The sequence below is a fragment of the Mustela erminea genome, chromosome 8 (genome assembly GCF_009829155.1).
Source record: "Mustela erminea isolate mMusErm1 chromosome 8, mMusErm1.Pri, whole genome shotgun sequence".
NCBI lineage: Eukaryota > Metazoa > Chordata > Mammalia > Carnivora > Mustelidae > Mustela > Mustela erminea.
The window spans coordinates 61,313,652-61,331,732 of record NC_045621.1 but is presented as its reverse complement, the minus strand read 5'-3'; the positions used below and the strand labels follow the sequence as shown (position 1 = coordinate 61,331,732).

The 18,081-nt window shown below is 34.8% G+C and overlaps 1 protein-coding gene across 9 annotated transcripts in view; it reads left to right on the top strand.

The window, feature by feature from the left end:
* Positions 1-17,273, top strand: part of SCN3A (sodium voltage-gated channel alpha subunit 3) — a 109,615-nt gene extending 92,342 nt beyond the window's left edge. For all 9 annotated transcript variants that reach the window (XM_032355814.1, XM_032355813.1, XM_032355812.1 and 6 more), the window contains 7 exons: positions 5,396-5,518; positions 7,779-8,051; positions 9,391-9,444; positions 10,313-10,450; positions 11,520-11,624; positions 13,217-13,487; positions 13,995-17,273. In XM_032355814.1, coding sequence (XP_032211705.1) covers positions 5,396-5,518; positions 7,779-8,051; positions 9,391-9,444; positions 10,313-10,450; positions 11,520-11,624; positions 13,217-13,487; positions 13,995-15,190 — 2,160 coding nt within the window. In that variant the 3' untranslated portion in view covers positions 15,191-17,273. The remainder of the gene's footprint in view (positions 1-5,395; positions 5,519-7,778; positions 8,052-9,390; positions 9,445-10,312; positions 10,451-11,519; positions 11,625-13,216; positions 13,488-13,994) is intronic.
* Positions 17,274-18,081: the final 808 nt, after the last annotated feature.

Genomic DNA, 18,081 nt, shown 5'->3' with positions numbered 1-18,081 from the left:
CAGAGAGGCAGGCAGAGAGAGAGGAGGAAGCAGGCTCCCTGCAGAGCAGAGAGCCAGACGTGGGGCTCGATCCCAGGACCCTGGGATCATGACCTGAGCTGAAGGCAGAGGCTTTAACCCACTGAGCCACCCAGGCGCCCCAAGGAAGTTTAATATTCTTATAGTCTGCAGCTGGAGTGAGCTTCAAAGAATATCTAGGCTTTATTCTAGACATTAGGAAACTGAAGCCTGAGTTTAAGTAATTTTCCTAAGATCAAACAATTACTTAGTAACAAAGCTGAGATCAGTGTCCAAATTTCCTAAATCCCAATTCAGTTCTTCTTTACTCCAGGGGTTTCTTATCTGTTATAAATGTAATACTGTATTTTCGGACTGGCTTTGGGATTTAGCATTTGTAATCTCCAGCTTTTTCCTGAAATGATGGAACACTGAATACATTTAAGAATCCTCTCTGCTTCAGAAAGATTTTGTCATGCATTGAAGATCATTTACAAATGTAACAGAACTTCTCCAGAGAATTCTGAAATTTTCTGAAATATTATTTACTAAAAATTTTACATTTACTAAAATACTACATTGTACTTCAAGTACTTCCATATAGTTGGCCCATACAGAAAAGATGTAAAACTCTCTCAAGAGCAGGGGTTTTGTATCCTGTTTGTATCCTAGAGACACCTAATAAAGATACTTAAGTATCTACTGAAAAATGTCTAAATGAATAAATTTAATTTCAAAGAATATGCCAAAAAAAATTACTTCCCTTTTAGTGAGTCTCAATTAGTAGACTGAAAGTGGGTAATTAAAGCCTTCTACTTTGGGACAAGTTATGTTATCCTAAATGGGTCTATTCTTCTTTACAAAGCCAGGGCAGAAATATGTGGATTAATATAACCTCAGTAAATGGAGTGCTAAAACTGTTTTTGAAAGTACAAGTAAAAACATACTTAAAAGAGTTTCACCAGTCCATCAAGTACATTGATGTAAAAAAACTAAAAAACTACAGAAAGCATATCCAAAAAAAATAAAAATAAAAAATAAATCTGAGGTATAAGTGAAGAACTGCAAACCAGAAGGAATATGCTTTCAAACCTTGAAAAATTTATTTGTATAAAAAAATATAATCTGGGGGCGCCTGAGTGACTCAGTGGGTTAAAGCCTCTGCCTTCAGCTCAGGTCATGATTCCAGGGTCCTGGGATTGAGCCCCATATTGCATCGGGCTTTCTGCTCCTCAGGGAGCCTGCTTCCTCCCCTCTCTCTCTGCCTGCCTCTCTGCCTACTTGTGATCTCTGTCTGTCAAATAAATGAATAAAATCTTTAAAAATATATATATATATGTATAATCTGTTCAATTCCTTACCTAAAAGTAGACTGCGGTGGACTATCTATCCAACCTCTTAACATTCATTCATTTATTCAATAAATGTGTTGAGCACCTAAAAAGGACCATATGCTATTTTAAACAAAGGAGGTATGAAGATGAGCAGACCAAGCCCTGTTAGAGCTTACACCCTGTGGGAGGAAGGAACAAACAGGAAAGGGGCAAACAAAATTTAAAACTAAGCTATTTTGTCACATGTGATGTGATTGTTTTTCCTATTTGGGTTTTTGTTTCTTGGCTTTGTTTTTTGTGGGGGTGGTTTTTTTTTGTCATGAAGAAATGTTTCATATTGATTTGGTCAAATCTATCAGTCTATTTTTTCTCCTTCTTGGTTTGTTCATGCTTCTTAAGACCCTTTCATATCAAAATTATTAAAACATTTTTTCATGTTTTTCCCCAATTTTACAGTTTAAGTTTTGTGTTTCTTCATCCATTTTTATTACGTTATTTTCATTTTTTATCAGTCTGAAATTTGTTTTGGTGTAAGGTGTGAGGTTAGGATCCAATATTATTTTCTTCAAAATGGTTTCTCATTTTTTTTTTCACCTCTCATTTGAAATGCTACCCTTATGTACATGCTAAATCTTGGCAAATCTTAGGTATAATGTGGACTTTATTTTGTTTCATTCATTTCTTTGTCTACTAATATGACAGCTTTAATTATTGCATATTTATAATTCCTTTTACTATCTGGTGGAGTCAGTCTTCTTTGTTCTTCTTAAAATAACACTTAAGTTTTGGTATGCCTGGGTGGCACAGTCAATTAAGCGGCTGCCTTTGGCTCAGGTCATGATCCCAGCATTTTGGGATGGAGTCCCACTTCAGGCTCCTTGCTCAGCAGGAAGCCTGCTTCTCCCTCTGCCTCTGCCTGCCACTCTGCCTGCCTGTGCTCTCTCTTTTTCTCTGGCAAATAAATAAATAAAATTTTAAAATAATAATAATATTTAAGTTTTACTTTTTCATGTTAATATTTTAAAGTTTATCCAGTTCCAAAAGACTCCTACACAACTTTTTAAAAAATACATGAAAAAATATATTGGTTAGCACCTAAAATAATTATAGCATTGCTTATAATAGTTTTTCACTTTTTCCCCTTGGTTTTTTGAGGTCAACAACAATGTATCTGCAAATAATGAATTATTCTGCTTTTCAAATTCATACAGCCTCATTTCTTTTTCCAAAAAATGTTAAAGAAAAAAAAAAAAGAACGCTGGTAGTGAGCATTTCTTTTAGCCCACTTTAAAGAGAATGCTTCTAGATTTTGCTGTCAAAAATTATACAAGTGTTTGGATTGAAATGTCTCACTGGAATGCATGGAAGTAATTGTATGATTCTTATTTCAACTTGCTCATACTGAACTTAAAAAAATTATTTTTAGCCATTTTAAAGAGAAATACATTCATATTATGTGGTTCAATAAAAAAATCACAGAACTTCTAGAGTCTTCATCAGAACCATCAAATCCCTCCTGCATTATTTCTCCTTCTCAATCTCACTGCCATAGGAATGCAGAAAGGTGTGGATGACAGCCATCCCCCTGAAACTTCTAACATAGACAGTTATATATTTGCTGTATTGTGAGGCACCTAGATTCATATAAATTTATACTAAAATGTCAGTTTTTGTCAAAGGGCTTCTGTTACACCTCACACACATTAGCAAGTGCCTTTTATGTTTAGCACAAAGAGATGATGATAAAAATACTATATATTGAAAGGTGGGGGACATGTTTGTTGAGGTGGAAGACACACTGGGCTACAAAACAGAAGACAAATTCTAGTTACGGCATTGCCCCTTGTTACCTTTCTTAGACTAGTCATTTGGCTACTCTCAGACAGAGATAATAAGTAAAAAAGCACACTACCAATATGTGTTGGTATCTTCAAATTTTAAGGACATTGCAAATCTTTAAAAATGTTTATTTCAAAATTGCCTTTAAGGTATATTAAGTTTTTTCATTAAATCAATAAATGAATTTTTGTCCTACACAAAATAGGATAAGGTCTATTAAAAGAAATTCACTAATGCCCCAATACTCTAGAAACTCACAGAGTCACTCCACTGTGGGGTGGTTATATGGAAGTGGTGTCTCCCAGCCTTTGAATCCCGAATTTCCTATCCATCCAGTACTCTCTGATTTGGGCCATTGCCTTTCTTTTCTTTTCAAACCATAAGCTTTCTTACTTCAGGTTGTGAGGAATTTGCAGCCACTTCCCTTTAAATGCTCAGTTCTCAAATAAAGGACTTGGAGAGCATGAGGAAAGTATTCTGAAAGAAGCTCGAAAAGCCTAAAGCTGCTGTTAATACTCCTGAGGCAAAGGAGCCCAGAAAATATAAGCCCGTACATTCTCTAATAACCTTTCCCATCTTTCCAGTCTTCTGTGGCAGCGAACAGTAGATAGAAATGAATAGCTCAATAAATTATCCTGCCACTAGTCATTTATTTTTCTGTTAAATTCTCTGAGATGTATGCTAAATTAAACAATGAGGAAGAGGCTCCGTTTGCCTCTAAAGCTTCAAGTTCTAGCTTTTATGTCACCCTTTAAACCACGTGTTCTTGGGCAGATTAGTTTCCATCCTACCTCACAAGACTCTTGGAAGGATTCATTTAGATAGATTCATTTTCAATGACCCTTCTTGCAAGAAATTAAGCCCCAATGCCTTTAAAACTTCCCATTGATATAATGAATTAACTCCTCCCTATGCCTCAAGGAAAGTCCTAGATGGATTTGTACTGCCCTTGCAAGAACTGAAAAGATAGTCACTCAAACCATTTTCCATGTTCTATGGTTCAGATAAGGAACAAATTTTTGGTCATGTATGCAAAAGGTTAAGATATGGTTTTGAAGTCAGATCACCTGGTTCAAGACCCACCCAACTCCACCTCTTATTACTATACATCCCTTTTCTTGGGGTGGGGTAAGGAGGGTGCAGGGGGGCTCAACGCCCTCACCAGTGAAAAGGCAATAGTAATAGTACCTACTTCTTAAGATTTACATGCATAAGGCACTTAAAACAGAAACTTGCATACAGTAAATGTTCAATAAATGTTATTATATTGAAAGAAAAAATAAGCAAATAAAGTCTCTTCCTCTCAAAAAAGGTATGTCTTCTTTAACCTTTCATATATTTAAGCCCTGTAAGTATCAGAAGATGTATTATCACTATGAATTATAAGTCCAGAAGTTCAGATAAACATTTCTTCATTATCATGAAACTACAACATAGTCTGATAAAATTTTTTCAGGTAAAATTATTCTATTTTTATTTATCCAACACATATTGACTAAAGCTTATTTAACCAGACAGTATTAGGCACCATAAGAGAAGAATGTTTCATCCCAGCCCATAAAAAGTTTATGTGACCTGGCAGGGGGAAAGAAGATACATAATCAATTGATTCTATTAAATGGGAAATGCCTCCAGTACACATAACCAAGATACTACATAAGTTCAGAAGAGAAACATGATTTCCAACTAATGATATTAAGCACAGACCCATGGAGGATCTGGCTTTAGAACCAAATCCTGAATCACCAGTGGTATATCCACAGGTTGAAAGGGATTCCGTGGGGTGAAATATCTAACTGGAAGGTCTTACATGTTTATAAAAATGGGCAGAGGGGCGCCTGAGTGGCTCAGTCATTAAGCAGCTGCCTTTGGCTCAGGTCATGATCCCAGGGTCCTGGGATGGAGCCCTGCATTGAGCTCCCTGCTTAGTGGGAAGCCTGCTTCTCCCTCTCCCACTCCCCCTGCTTGTATTCCCCTCTCACTGTGTCTCTCTCTGTTAAATAAATGAATAAAATCTTTGGGAAAAAAAAATGGACAGAGATTATTTTCATTGGTAAGAAAAGCAGTAACATGAATATAAAATGAACCCACTATGTGGAAGATAAGGGCTGCCAAGATATTGTCTGAATGTTATTTAGTTGGTGTTAAAGAATAGACACCATATCTTATGCCTTCAGTCAACAGTTTATTTCCAGGTGAACTATTAATATCTTTTCTTTTTGTAGGTTTCTTTGGTTAGCTTGGTGGCCAATGCTCTCGGCTACTCAGAACTTGGTGCCATTAAATCCCTACGGACATTAAGGGCTTTAAGACCTCTGAGAGCTCTATCCCGGTTTGAAGGCATGAGGGTAAGAAGAATAAAATCTCTCTGACGATTCATATCAGAATTAAATGTAGGTAATGATTTAGATACAGACGGGTACCATAGTCCTCTGATATTTACTTCACGGAATTACAGAATTTCAGAGCAGAAATCTTAGATATCACTAAGGCCAGCTGCCTTAAACCGAAGTTTATTTCAACAAGTCCACAGAAATTGTTTGTGGCAGAACTAAGACTGGAATCCAAGTCTTCTGACAATAGTTCAAGGGTGTTTCCACAACATCCCCAAAAAATATGCTGCCATTTATTTCTTTTCATTGCTTATTATACATATTTAAATAATTTTTTACTACAGACATTCATCCTACTAGGGATGTTCCTCCCAATAGGCAGTTTGATTCTTCAAAAAATCACTGGTCATGAATGAAAGGTAAATGGTTTTTGTCTGCTTTACTTCTTCAATTAGTATCAGTAACAGAAATACTTGTTGTACAAGAAAACAACTCTAAATTGTAGTCTCTGATAAAATCTGTACATTCTAATAAGCAACCAAAATAAAAGGTTAGAATTATTAACCAGGCATTTCAGGCAACCCCTGGAGTTTGTTTTAAAGATTGCTCTTTTAAGTAAGCATTCTGGATGAGGTTCACTTTTTCCACAACATGTATTTTCCTCTACACCTTAGTGTATATTTCTTGCATTTACACATAAAGTACACACTTATTTAGATACACAACCACTTGTCACACCCCTCGAAATACTATTTCAAAGGCCAGGTTTGTTTAATCCAGCATGCAAATGCACAGAGATATTGAACTTCTCCCTAGCCATAGGCTTTTATGTTAGAAGGTTTGTTAAGAGCAATAAAAACACTTCAGCCTTGACAGAGATACACCCATCACAGAAAATGAAACCACTCTCTAGACTTTCCAGAAGCTCTGTAAGCAAAGAAATATTTGGTTTTACATTCTAATTTCATTTCAGTGCTACTTGATTAAAAAAAAGTCACAAAATTCATAAAAATTGTTAGAAAATTTCAAGTTCTATTCAAACCTATCTTTGCCATTACTAACACTACTTAAGCCCTCATTTGTTTAAATGGTTTCACATTAGCAATTCCTTTTTGAGAAAAGATAGCAATGAACAAAATAAGAAACATATAAATTTGCTCTAATCTGAAAAAATATTCTGTTTGGCATTTTTAATTCAATCATATGACGGAATTAATGTTCTAGCTATGAAACATGGTAAAATGTATCACACAGTTACTTGATAAGAAAATTTGTGGAGGTCATTTTACACAAATTGTAGTAGCAAAGAAACATGGCAAGTATTATATAACTTAATTTCTAAAAGAAATCAAATTCAAGTAATATATGAAATTTTTACAATTTTGGACTTCAGATTTTGATGTCAATTTAAAAATTTTGGGTATTGATTTCTAACATAATATTTACATTATTTTCATTTAACGTAAATGCTTAACTGAAGAGCCCACTATTAATCAGATTAAATTAGATAAGAAAAGATGCTATCAGCCTCCCTAGGGATTTCAAAATACATCTTAAGCTTTTGAATTTAATGAGAAAATAGGTAACTTGATTTCTTCTTCATGAAACAGGTCAGCTTAGGTTGATGAAGTAACATATACACTAAAGTGAACATTTAAGAGAATTAGAATAATAATGAGGACATATTTGGTATTTTTATGTCCAGAGATAAAGTCCATCTCATTTAATATAGTTTTTTAAATTGGGATTTACCAATAGAGAAAAAAAAGAATTTACCTTGCAAATTCTTAATCCTATCTTCGTAGTCATAAAAAGTTGACTTGATCTGAGGAGGCAGATTTAAGGCATTACTAATACTTTATTTGCAAAGGGTTTGTTTAACCATGTTTTCAGATCATCATTCATTAACACTCCTAAAAATTAAAATGTATTGCTGAATGACGATTATTTCTTCTGTTGGCATTTAATGTGTTTTTTTTCCTTTTTTCCCCAGCATACAAACATTTTCTGACTCCATCTTACTATATATCAGGTTTTTATTTCTTTTCACACTTTGGTATATTTTGCTTTCCTTAAATCCTTTAGCTATTTAGTTGTGTTACTGTTTATTTTCCCTTTTCAAATATGTCCTAGAAAACATGACGAGAAACAACTTACCCACCTAGATTTTTATTTAACTCTTTTTGCACCCATTTTAGTATTAAATAAATAAATGAAAGGAATGGTTTTCATTCTAGCGATTTGTAAGTGGCCTTATCCTTATTTTCTCTTCTAGGTTGTTGTGAATGCTCTTGTTGGAGCAATTCCCTCTATCATGAATGTACTCTTGGTATGTCTCATCTTCTGGCTGATCTTTAGCATCATGGGTGTGAATTTGTTTGCTGGCAAGTTCTACCACTGTGTTAACACGACAACGGGTAACATGTTTGAAGTTAGTGAAGTCAACAATCTGAGCGACTGTCAGGCTCTTGGCAAGCAAGCTCGGTGGAAAAACGTCAAAGTAAACTTTGATAATGTTGGCGCTGGCTATCTTGCATTGCTTCAAGTGGTAAGTTACCACTGTATGAGTTCTGGAAACATTTTCAAAATGTTTCACAAAAGATCATTTCTCTGATGTTCTTTGCTTGAATAAAATTATCTGACAGTACAAAAGCAGTTGGTAATAACACCTATACTACTAGCTTAACTTGACCTTCAGATGTTTTGCAGTTATTTTAATATGTATTTCCCCAGTGTTCAGCTTTTAGTATGTTAAATATGGCCTTATTTTCCTGCTTCCTGTTTTTTTTCTTATTATATTATTGAGTGCTATTGCATTATTACTGTTTTTAGTTTTCCTTAGCAATCGTTGCCAAAGGAGCAATTTTATATGTTAAAATAACAATGTACATATTTTAGTGATTAATTAAATGTATAAGTTATTAGCCTAGGGGGCGCCTGGGTGGCTAGTCGTTAAGCATTTGCCTTCGGCTCAGCTTATGATCCCAGGGTCCTGGGAGGGAGCCCCGCATCGAGCTCTCTGCTCAGCAGGAAGCCTGCTTCTCCATCTCCCACTCCCCCTGCTTGTGTTCCCTCTCTCTCTGTCTCTCTCCTGCCCTGTCAAATAAATAAATAAATGAATCTTAAAAACATATATTAAAAATTAAAAAATAAATTATTAGCCAGAAAATTTATTGTGCCAACGTCTAAGGAGTATGGTTCTACTATTTGCAGAAATACAAATCTTATGTAATAGATTTCAAAATGTATAATGTTAATAATTTTGGCTTAACTGACCACATATTAACTAATCAGGAACTCACTAATAACAACAACCAAGCTGTGTTTAAACACACCATAGGTTTGAATCTCAGAGCTTATATTTCAGTATAGAAAGGATTTGAGACTGAGATGGGTATTCTATGAATCAAGCCTCTAGTTAAATTTTTGTAAGAAGAAAATTAATATCTTCCAAGAGAAAGAAAATGAATTCAGGACTCTAAATACAATCATATTCTACTTCAATTCAATTTCTTGATTCAATTCATTTCAATCTCTTGATACAGAATTTTATGATATCATATAAAAACCTACTTGTAGTAACACTATCAGATTTTCATATGGTAAAATGCCACATTCTTGGATTAGGTTTTGTTTTTTTTTTTTAAGATTTTATTTATTTATTTGTCAGAGAGAGAGCGAGCGAGAGGGAGCATAGGCAGACAGAGTGGAAGGCAGAGTCAGAGGGAGAAGCAGGCTCCCTGCGGAGCAAGGAGCCCGATGTGGGACTCGATCCCAGGACGCTGGGATCATGACCTGAGCCGAAGGCAGCTGCTTAACCAACTGAGCCACCCAGGCGTCCCTTGGATTAGGTTTTTATGCAGAATTCAAATATGTATTGTTCACAGGCCACATTTAAAGGCTGGATGGATATTATGTATGCAGCTGTTGATTCACGAGATGTAAGTATCACTCAAATACTATTAATAGTTACAAGATTTACAAGATTTTCCGTAGTGAACATTTGTAATAATTTAAGTGAATGACCAAAAATTTCATATTAGATGCAATCAGAATATTTATAATTACATACAGAAATGATCCTCTTAAGCTAATGTACTTCAATAAAGATGGTATTTTGGTTAATATATGTCTGATATATCTATCTATATGTAAATATCTACTATGAAAGGATATCTAACTGCATGGGATCAGAAGATATCAAATTGATCTATCAATGAGACTCAAGATTAGGAACATTGCTCATGAGAAAGTAACTTGCTTCTCCTTATCCCTGGAGAGTATGATAAATCAAGAGTTTGTGAAGCAACTTCCAAAAATATCTTGGGGGAAAAAAAAAAAAGCAAGTTTCAGGGAAACTCAATTTTGAAAATAGAATTTAAAAAAATTCCTCAGAACGTATCTGTTTATATTACATTCCCCTTAGAAGCTGATGTTCTATTATTAAAGCCATATCTTCAAGAACCAATCCAGACCCAAATTTAAAATGCTGCAAAAAAATTTATAAGACTAATAATAGATTCAAAATATTTTTTGTTATACCACTGTTATTTACTCTAAAGAAAATGTACAGGTAAGCCACAAAGGAAAAATAAATTCAAGAACAAGCATAAAAATTACAAACTTCCATTATCCTAGATCATACCAGTTTGAAAAAATAACTTTTTTGCAGAACAGTATCTCAGGGCAAGGCAAAAATAGCTCTAGATTAAGTAACAACACTCACTAAATTGTTAACTTAGTTTAAGTATTTGTTTTTAAATGTCTAAGTGTTTTTAAATATTATTTAATATTTTCAACACTATTCAGGTAAAACTTCAGCCTGTATATGAAGAAAATCTATATATGTATTTGTATTTCGTCATCTTCATCATCTTTGGGTCATTCTTCACTCTGAACCTATTCATTGGTGTAATCATAGATAACTTCAACCAACAGAAAAAGAAGATAAGTATTCCTCAGCTCTCAGCTTTCCCCATTCTGACATTCTGTCTGTTGTACATCCAAACAGTCAGGATACTCATAGTCAAGACAAACTTAGATCATTTTTATATTCTTTTCAGTTCACTCTGTGGTCAGTTCAGCTGCAGTTTCCAGCCCCTAGTTGGTGGCTCCTCTCTAGGTTTGTCCTCTGCAGAGCTGCTTTAGTGTCTTTGTGACAACTGCTTCAAAGCATCCAGTGGGCCTCCTCTAATGCTTTACCCTTGCTTACAGAGAATTTCGGGAATTATTTCCACCCAGTTTTCTAGCCTCATTTTCTCCCACACATTTCTATATCTCCTTCCCTACTTCTCAGTCAATACCTGCCGTCACCACTATCATACGTTACACACATAACCACATGGATTTTTTTTTTTTCCTTTCTGAGCAAGCCATGCTTTTGTACCTCTATGACTTTACACAGGGTATTTTCTTTACCTGGAATGCTCTGCCTAGCATACCTCTAACCATCTGTTAAAGTCTAACTTATAAAGACTGTTTCTGAGTCTTCAGGGTTTATTTTGGTCTCTGCAATACTTTTTTATATATCCTTATGCATTTTCCACCTGTCTTCATTTTCCTATTCCATACGACAACAAGATATTGTATCTCATATTATCTATTTAATTCTGATAACAGTTACATTTTTTAGCACACAGGAGGTACTTAAAATTATTGAATAAAGAAAGAAAACTGCCAGAAGTGAAATGGATTAAGAAAACACTTTTTCTTTCACAAAAATATATTTGAGATCTCTGAGCCTCCTTCTAAATATAATATAATCAAATTACAATCCTGTACTAATCAGAGATTTATGTGATTATAGGTTTTCTATAATAGTAAAGTACTCCAAATTTTACATAAATGAGAAAAACAGAATATGTGCGTGTGTGTGTGTGCGCGCGCACGCGCGTGCATATGAAAGGGAAAACTTCCATTTAAAAATTGAGAAAAGACTAAAAGACTCAAATATTTTTGTACTGGTGCTCTTGTAATACATATTGAGATTGTAACCGGTTTTGTACCATATCTTTACTTTGGAGGTCAAGACATCTTTATGACAGAGGAACAGAAAAAATACTACAATGCAATGAAGAAACTTGGATCCAAGAAACCTCAGAAGCCCATACCTCGGCCAGCAGTAAGAATTACTCATCTGACTTTTAGTATTCTAAAGCCTAACTTCCATATGATGAAGTTGGGAGTGCTTTGGATGAGAACATACTGAGTGACATCACCAATATATCATAGGCCCTAATAGTGAAGTTCATATTGTTTAACACCATTCACAACTGCCACACTCAATAAGAATTACTAAATTCTTAAAAAGGAGGTAATGTTCTTTACAGTTTGTCAGTTGAAACAAGTCCAACTTGAGGTTCTCAATAACTATTTCCAAAGCAGCCTCCATATTCCTGCTGCCACCTACTGCTTCCCAGAACGTACCCAATCTTGTTACATGGCACTGTGTTGCCATTTAAATAAATGGAGTCTGGAAAACTCCCATCCTACTCCAGCACTTCCCTCTATACTATTTGTTCTCTCCATTCATATGACTAGAAAATACTCTTAACCTTCTTAGGAAGGAAAAGGGCATTGTCAATATAGTTTGTTTCACCAAATACACAAAAAAGAAAAAGACTTAATCAGAATGCATACCTTTAGAGCTTCATAATATATGAAAAGACATAATAATGATGGATTATGGTCATAGAGCTGTTTGCACTATAACTTATCTCTTAGATGGGTAAGGAATAAGGAAACTGAGCCCCCCAAAAAATCATACCCCACGTCATAAAGCCTGTAATTGCCAGAACTGGGACTTGGCAAGCCCTCATGAAGCCCATCAGTGACTTGACTTTACCATATTTCTAATTTGGAGTTGAGGTTAGAAGCGACAAAGCGGGGAGGTAGAGCAGGATACACAAAAGGGCATAAATCTGCTTTACTGAAGGTCATTTAAATATATTTAAAAGAAGGAAACTTGGTCAATTCATGAAATTGATTTTTAGTAAGCTGTGAAATTTCATTTGATATTTTTATTCTAAATTATTGAAAATTTATCTTCCTAACAGAACTATATTCAATGACCATAAGAGTACAGTAATCTTTGAAAGTATGTGAATCCTGAGATGATTGCTAACAAAATAAAGAAAAAGTGCCATGCAGTTTTGTTGAAGCATAGATAAAGAACAGATCTTAAAGAAAGACAAATAAATAACAAACACACAGACACACATAGTTAGAAGTTAGAATAAAATAGACAGTGACTTATATATTTTGAAGGAGGGAAAGATGGAAATAATATATAAACCGAAATTCCTAAAGTATTGACAAATGAGTTAGGGTATTCATCCATCTAGAAGTCTGTCCATATCAAACTACTTTGTAAATCTTCTTTGTTTCCATAATTTTTTATGAAAATTAGTTTTTTCATAGTTTTTTTTAAATCAAGCAAAGCCCATGCATATTAACAGCCAATTGTCATCAATTTATGTCTTACTGAGTTTTGTCTTTCCGTGGAACTTAAATATACCAAATATGTTTTGTTATTATCCTATGACTTTTTTCATTTCCTCCTCATATTTTAATGTGAAGAGAAATGGAGCACAAAGAATTGTTTGGACTAATGTGAGAAGGGTGTATATCTCGTGGCCACATATGGAAGGACTTCACTTGCAGTTTCACTGGATCATTATTTATTAAGCTTCTCTCTGCTCTCTCTCTTCCTAGAACAAATTCCAAGGAATGGTCTTTGATTTTGTAACCAGACAAGTCTTTGATATCAGCATCATGATCCTCATCTGCCTCAACATGGTCACCATGATGGTGGAAACTGATGACCAGAGCAAATATATGACTCTAGTTTTGTCCCGGATCAACCTTGTGTTCATTATCTTGTTCACTGGAGAATTTGTGCTAAAGCTCGTCTCTCTCAGATACTACTACTTCACCATAGGTTGGAACATTTTTGATTTTGTGGTGGTGATTCTCTCCATTGTAGGTAAGAATAGTTTAATTATAGAGAGGTACCATTGTAGGTAAATTTCTCCAAAGCCTGACAGCTGTACAACACAGACATTAGATCTGAGAATGTTAATATGTATAATTCTAAAGTTTACACTTTCCTTTTCCTCTAACTGAAGAATGTCGGTATTCAAAAACAGAAAATATATTTAGAGATTTCAGAAATAATCTTTGTTTGTAATCAGCACATTTCATGTGTGCGGATAACTCCTCATAGTAACCAAGTGTATATAATCTTAAAATGCCATGACATTCTCAGATTATTTAATTGTTGGATTTTCTAAAAATCTATATTGGTTTTTAACATTATAGAATCATTTAATAAAATTCTGTAATCTAATTACTAATACTAGGGAGTGGACCCAAATATTTAGTAAAAATTTATACTCATAACAATCCTGGTTTTCATAAACCTTGCAAAGACAAAGCATTCATATAAACATAAAATACTCACTGTTTAGCTGTTTTCTATATTTTTCCACAGGCATGTTTCTGGCTGAGCTGATAGAAAAATACTTTGTGTCCCCTACCCTGTTCCGAGTGATCCGGCTCGCCAGGATTGGTCGAATCTTGCGTCTGATCAAAGGGGCCAAGGGGATCCGCACGCTGCTCTTTGCTCTGATGATGTCCCTTCCTGCCTTGTTTAACATTGGCCTCCTGCTCTTCCTGGTCATGTTCATCTACGCCATCTTTGGAATGTCCAACTTTGCCTACGTTAAAAAGGAAGCTGGAATTGATGACATGTTCAACTTTGAGACCTTTGGCAACAGCATGATCTGCCTGTTCCAAATTACCACCTCTGCTGGCTGGGACGGACTGCTAGCACCTATTCTCAACAGTGCACCCCCTGACTGTGATCCTGACACAATTCACCCTGGAAGCTCAGTTAAGGGAGACTGTGGGAACCCCTCAGTGGGGATTTTCTTTTTTGTGAGTTACATCATCATATCATTTCTGGTTGTGGTGAACATGTACATCGCTGTCATCCTGGAGAACTTCAGTGTTGCTACGGAAGAAAGTGCAGAGCCCCTGAGTGAGGATGACTTCGAGATGTTCTATGAGGTCTGGGAGAAGTTTGATCCTGATGCCACCCAGTTTATAGAGTTCTGCAAGCTCTCTGATTTTGCAGCTGCCCTGGATCCTCCTCTTCTCATAGCAAAACCAAACAAAGTCCAGCTCATTGCCATGGACTTGCCCATGGTCAGTGGGGACCGGATCCATTGCCTTGATATTTTATTTGCCTTTACAAAGCGTGTTTTGGGTGAGAGTGGAGAGATGGATGCCCTTCGAATACAGATGGAAGACCGGTTCATGGCATCAAACCCCTCCAAAGTCTCCTATGAGCCCATTACAACCACTTTGAAACGCAAACAAGAGGAGGTGTCCGCTGCTATTATTCAGCGTAATTTCAGATGTTATCTTTTAAGACAAAGGTTAAAAAAGGTATCAAGTGAATATAACAAAGAAGCAATTAAAGGAAGGATTGACTTACCTATCAAAGAAGACATGATTATTGACAAATTAAATGGAAACTCCACCCCAGAAAAAACAGATGGAAGTTCCTCTACCACATCTCCTCCTTCCTACGACAGTGTAACAAAGCCAGACAAAGAAAAGTTTGAGAAAGACAAACCAGAAAAAGAAAGCAAAGGGAAAGAGGGCAGGGAAAATCAAAAGTAAAAAAGAAACAAAGAATTATCTTTGTGATCAATTGTTTACAGCCTATGATGGTAAAGTCTATGTGTCAACTGGACTCCCAGAGGAGGTGTATGCCAAACTGACTGTTTTAATAAATACATATGGTCAGTGCCTATAATAAGACAGTGACCTCTCCATCACTACAACTCTGTGAGTCAGGGTATCAACAAGATTGACAAGAGGTTGCTGTTTTCATTACCAGCTGACACTGCTGAAGAGAAACTCAATGGCTATCTAGACTGTAGGGATAATTGTGCAAAGTGATCATTGTAACTACACCAAACACCTTTAGTACAGTACTTGCATCCACTCTATTTTTAACTTCCATATCTGCCATATTTTTACAAAATTTGTTCTAGTGGATTCCCTTGCTCCCTAATTCATAGTTTATTCATAATACTATGTCACTATTTTTGTAAATGATGTTTAAGTTGAGAAAAAAGCGTATAAGAGCCCTGTGTTCCTACTCCATAAGTCTCTCAAATAATTAGCAAAAGTGTTTTGAGAGATAAAGTTCATGCTCAAAACAAGAAAAAAATATTCTAATGTCAATAATTTCAGGTACTTCCATTTTCTAGATGGCTTTAATTTCAGAAGTGTTTTAGTCTGTTACATTTGTTTATATCTGAACAGTTATGTGCCTGTAAAGTCACCTCTAATTTTTAAAGGATTATTTTTATGCAAATATTGTTTCAGCAAGTGCAAATTTTATTCTAAGTTCCAGAGCTCTATATTTAATTTGGTTAAATGCTTTCCAAAAACAAAATGAAAAAAATCTAGAAAAAGTGTATCTAAAGTGTCACTTTAGAATAGTTGTCCCACTTTCTGCTGCAGTTTTGCTTTGCCATCTTCTACTCTCAGCAAAGCTGACATTTTATGTCAATTCAACACCCCCTGTTATGTAAATAGTTATTTTATCCTGTGGTGCATGTTTGGGCAGGAATTGAATATATATGTGTATATATACACATATATATTCAATTTATATATATATATACACACACACACACACACACACACATATATATGTGTATATATATATATTTTTTTCTGCTAAACAATATCTATTAAATCAAATATGTACCACACTGTTACGTGTCTTTTGCAAGTTTCCAACAGGGATGTATCCTGTACCATTCATTAAACATAAATAGTTTGAAGACTATCACTAATGCATGTCAATATTGCCTATGCTGCTCTATTTTACTCAACCCATTCTTCACAAGCCTTGGTTAGAAGAAGTCACAGTCGATAGAGTGAATTCAAAGAGCTCTATCCAGTATGTCAAGCAGAATAGCTTGCAGTTACTTAAAAGTACCTTTACTTTCACATTTTTAATTCAACTTGAGTGTCATATGGTGTCTCTCTATATTTCAAAGAAACACACTGCATACTGCTTATTGTCAAAACTTATACTTCATATTTTGCTAAAAATATGTCCAAAATTTGTTTAAATATAAATAATGTAAAAATATGATCAATTTTATTTGTTGCATTTTGTACATAAGAAAATTATTTTCAGGTTGATGACATGGCAATTTTATTTTACTTTATGCTTTTGCTTTTTATTTTTAATCACAACTCCAAACTTTTGAATCCATAAGACTTTTCAATGGATAATTTCCTAAAATAAAAGTTAGACAATGGGTTTTGTGGATTTCTTTGTTATAATATATTTTCTACCATTCCAATAGGAGATACATTGGTCAATATTCAAACTTAGATCATTTTTTACCAACTATGGTTGCCTCAATATTACCCATTATTCATGGAATTTTTTTTTTACTCAAACTTTTGTAGTATTTGCTTATGCAGACTAGTCTTATTTTTTTAATTCTTGCTACATTCGAGCTATTAGAGAAATAACATGGGCTCGGTCCTTTTTAGCCATGAACAAAGTGGCAAAGTTGTGCAATTACCTAACATGATATAAATTTTTGTTTTTTGCACAAACCAAAAGTTTAATGTTAACCTTTTACAAAACTATTTACTTGTAGTGTACTAATGAACTGCATGCAGGGAATTGCTATTACTAAAAAGAATGGTGAGCTACGTCATTATTGAGCCAAAAGAATAAATATTTCATTTTTTATTATATTTAGTTTGTTGGCCTCTTTTATTTTTATTGATGGATGTTTGAAATAATACATATGAAACCTGTACTTGATCTGACATTTGTATGCATAGAAGTTCACATGGATTTTGTAACAGCCTAACACATGATCCACCAAGTACTAAAAGCTATGAGAAGACATTTTTGTGAACTTTTTTGTGTGCAAAGGATCAAATCCACATGTTTCAACTTACAGTTTCAGTAACAATAATAGTAGTCTTTAACAATGGTGGTCAATACCAATCACCTCTCTTGGCTGTCAGCATTTTAATCTCGACTCCTCTCAGTGTTATTGATACCATCGCTGAATTTCTTGGTAGGTAGCAAAGATTACATATTTTGTTATTTAAATGTGTTTTACCAACTCCTATTTACATATAAAGTACTAATGATGCAGTGATTGAGAATTTGTTACCTTTTTTTTAAGACTTTTTAATTTATTTGATAGAGAGAGAGAGATCACAAGTAGGCAGGCAGAGAGAGAGTGGGAAGCAGGCTCCCTGCTGAGCAGAGAGCGTGATGTGGGGCTCCATCCCAGGACCCTGGGATCAGGACCTGAGCTGAAGGCAGAGGATTAACCCACTGAGCCACTCAGGTGCCCCTGTTATCTTTTTTTTTCAAGACCCTTGGATTTATGTTATCTCAAATCCAAATGTTTATACTCAGTAAAAAACCCCAGTTGTAAGGCAAAGTTGATCTAAATAAGCATTTCATAATTTCCTCAATGTAAATGACATAAACTGACTTCAGAAGAACTCAA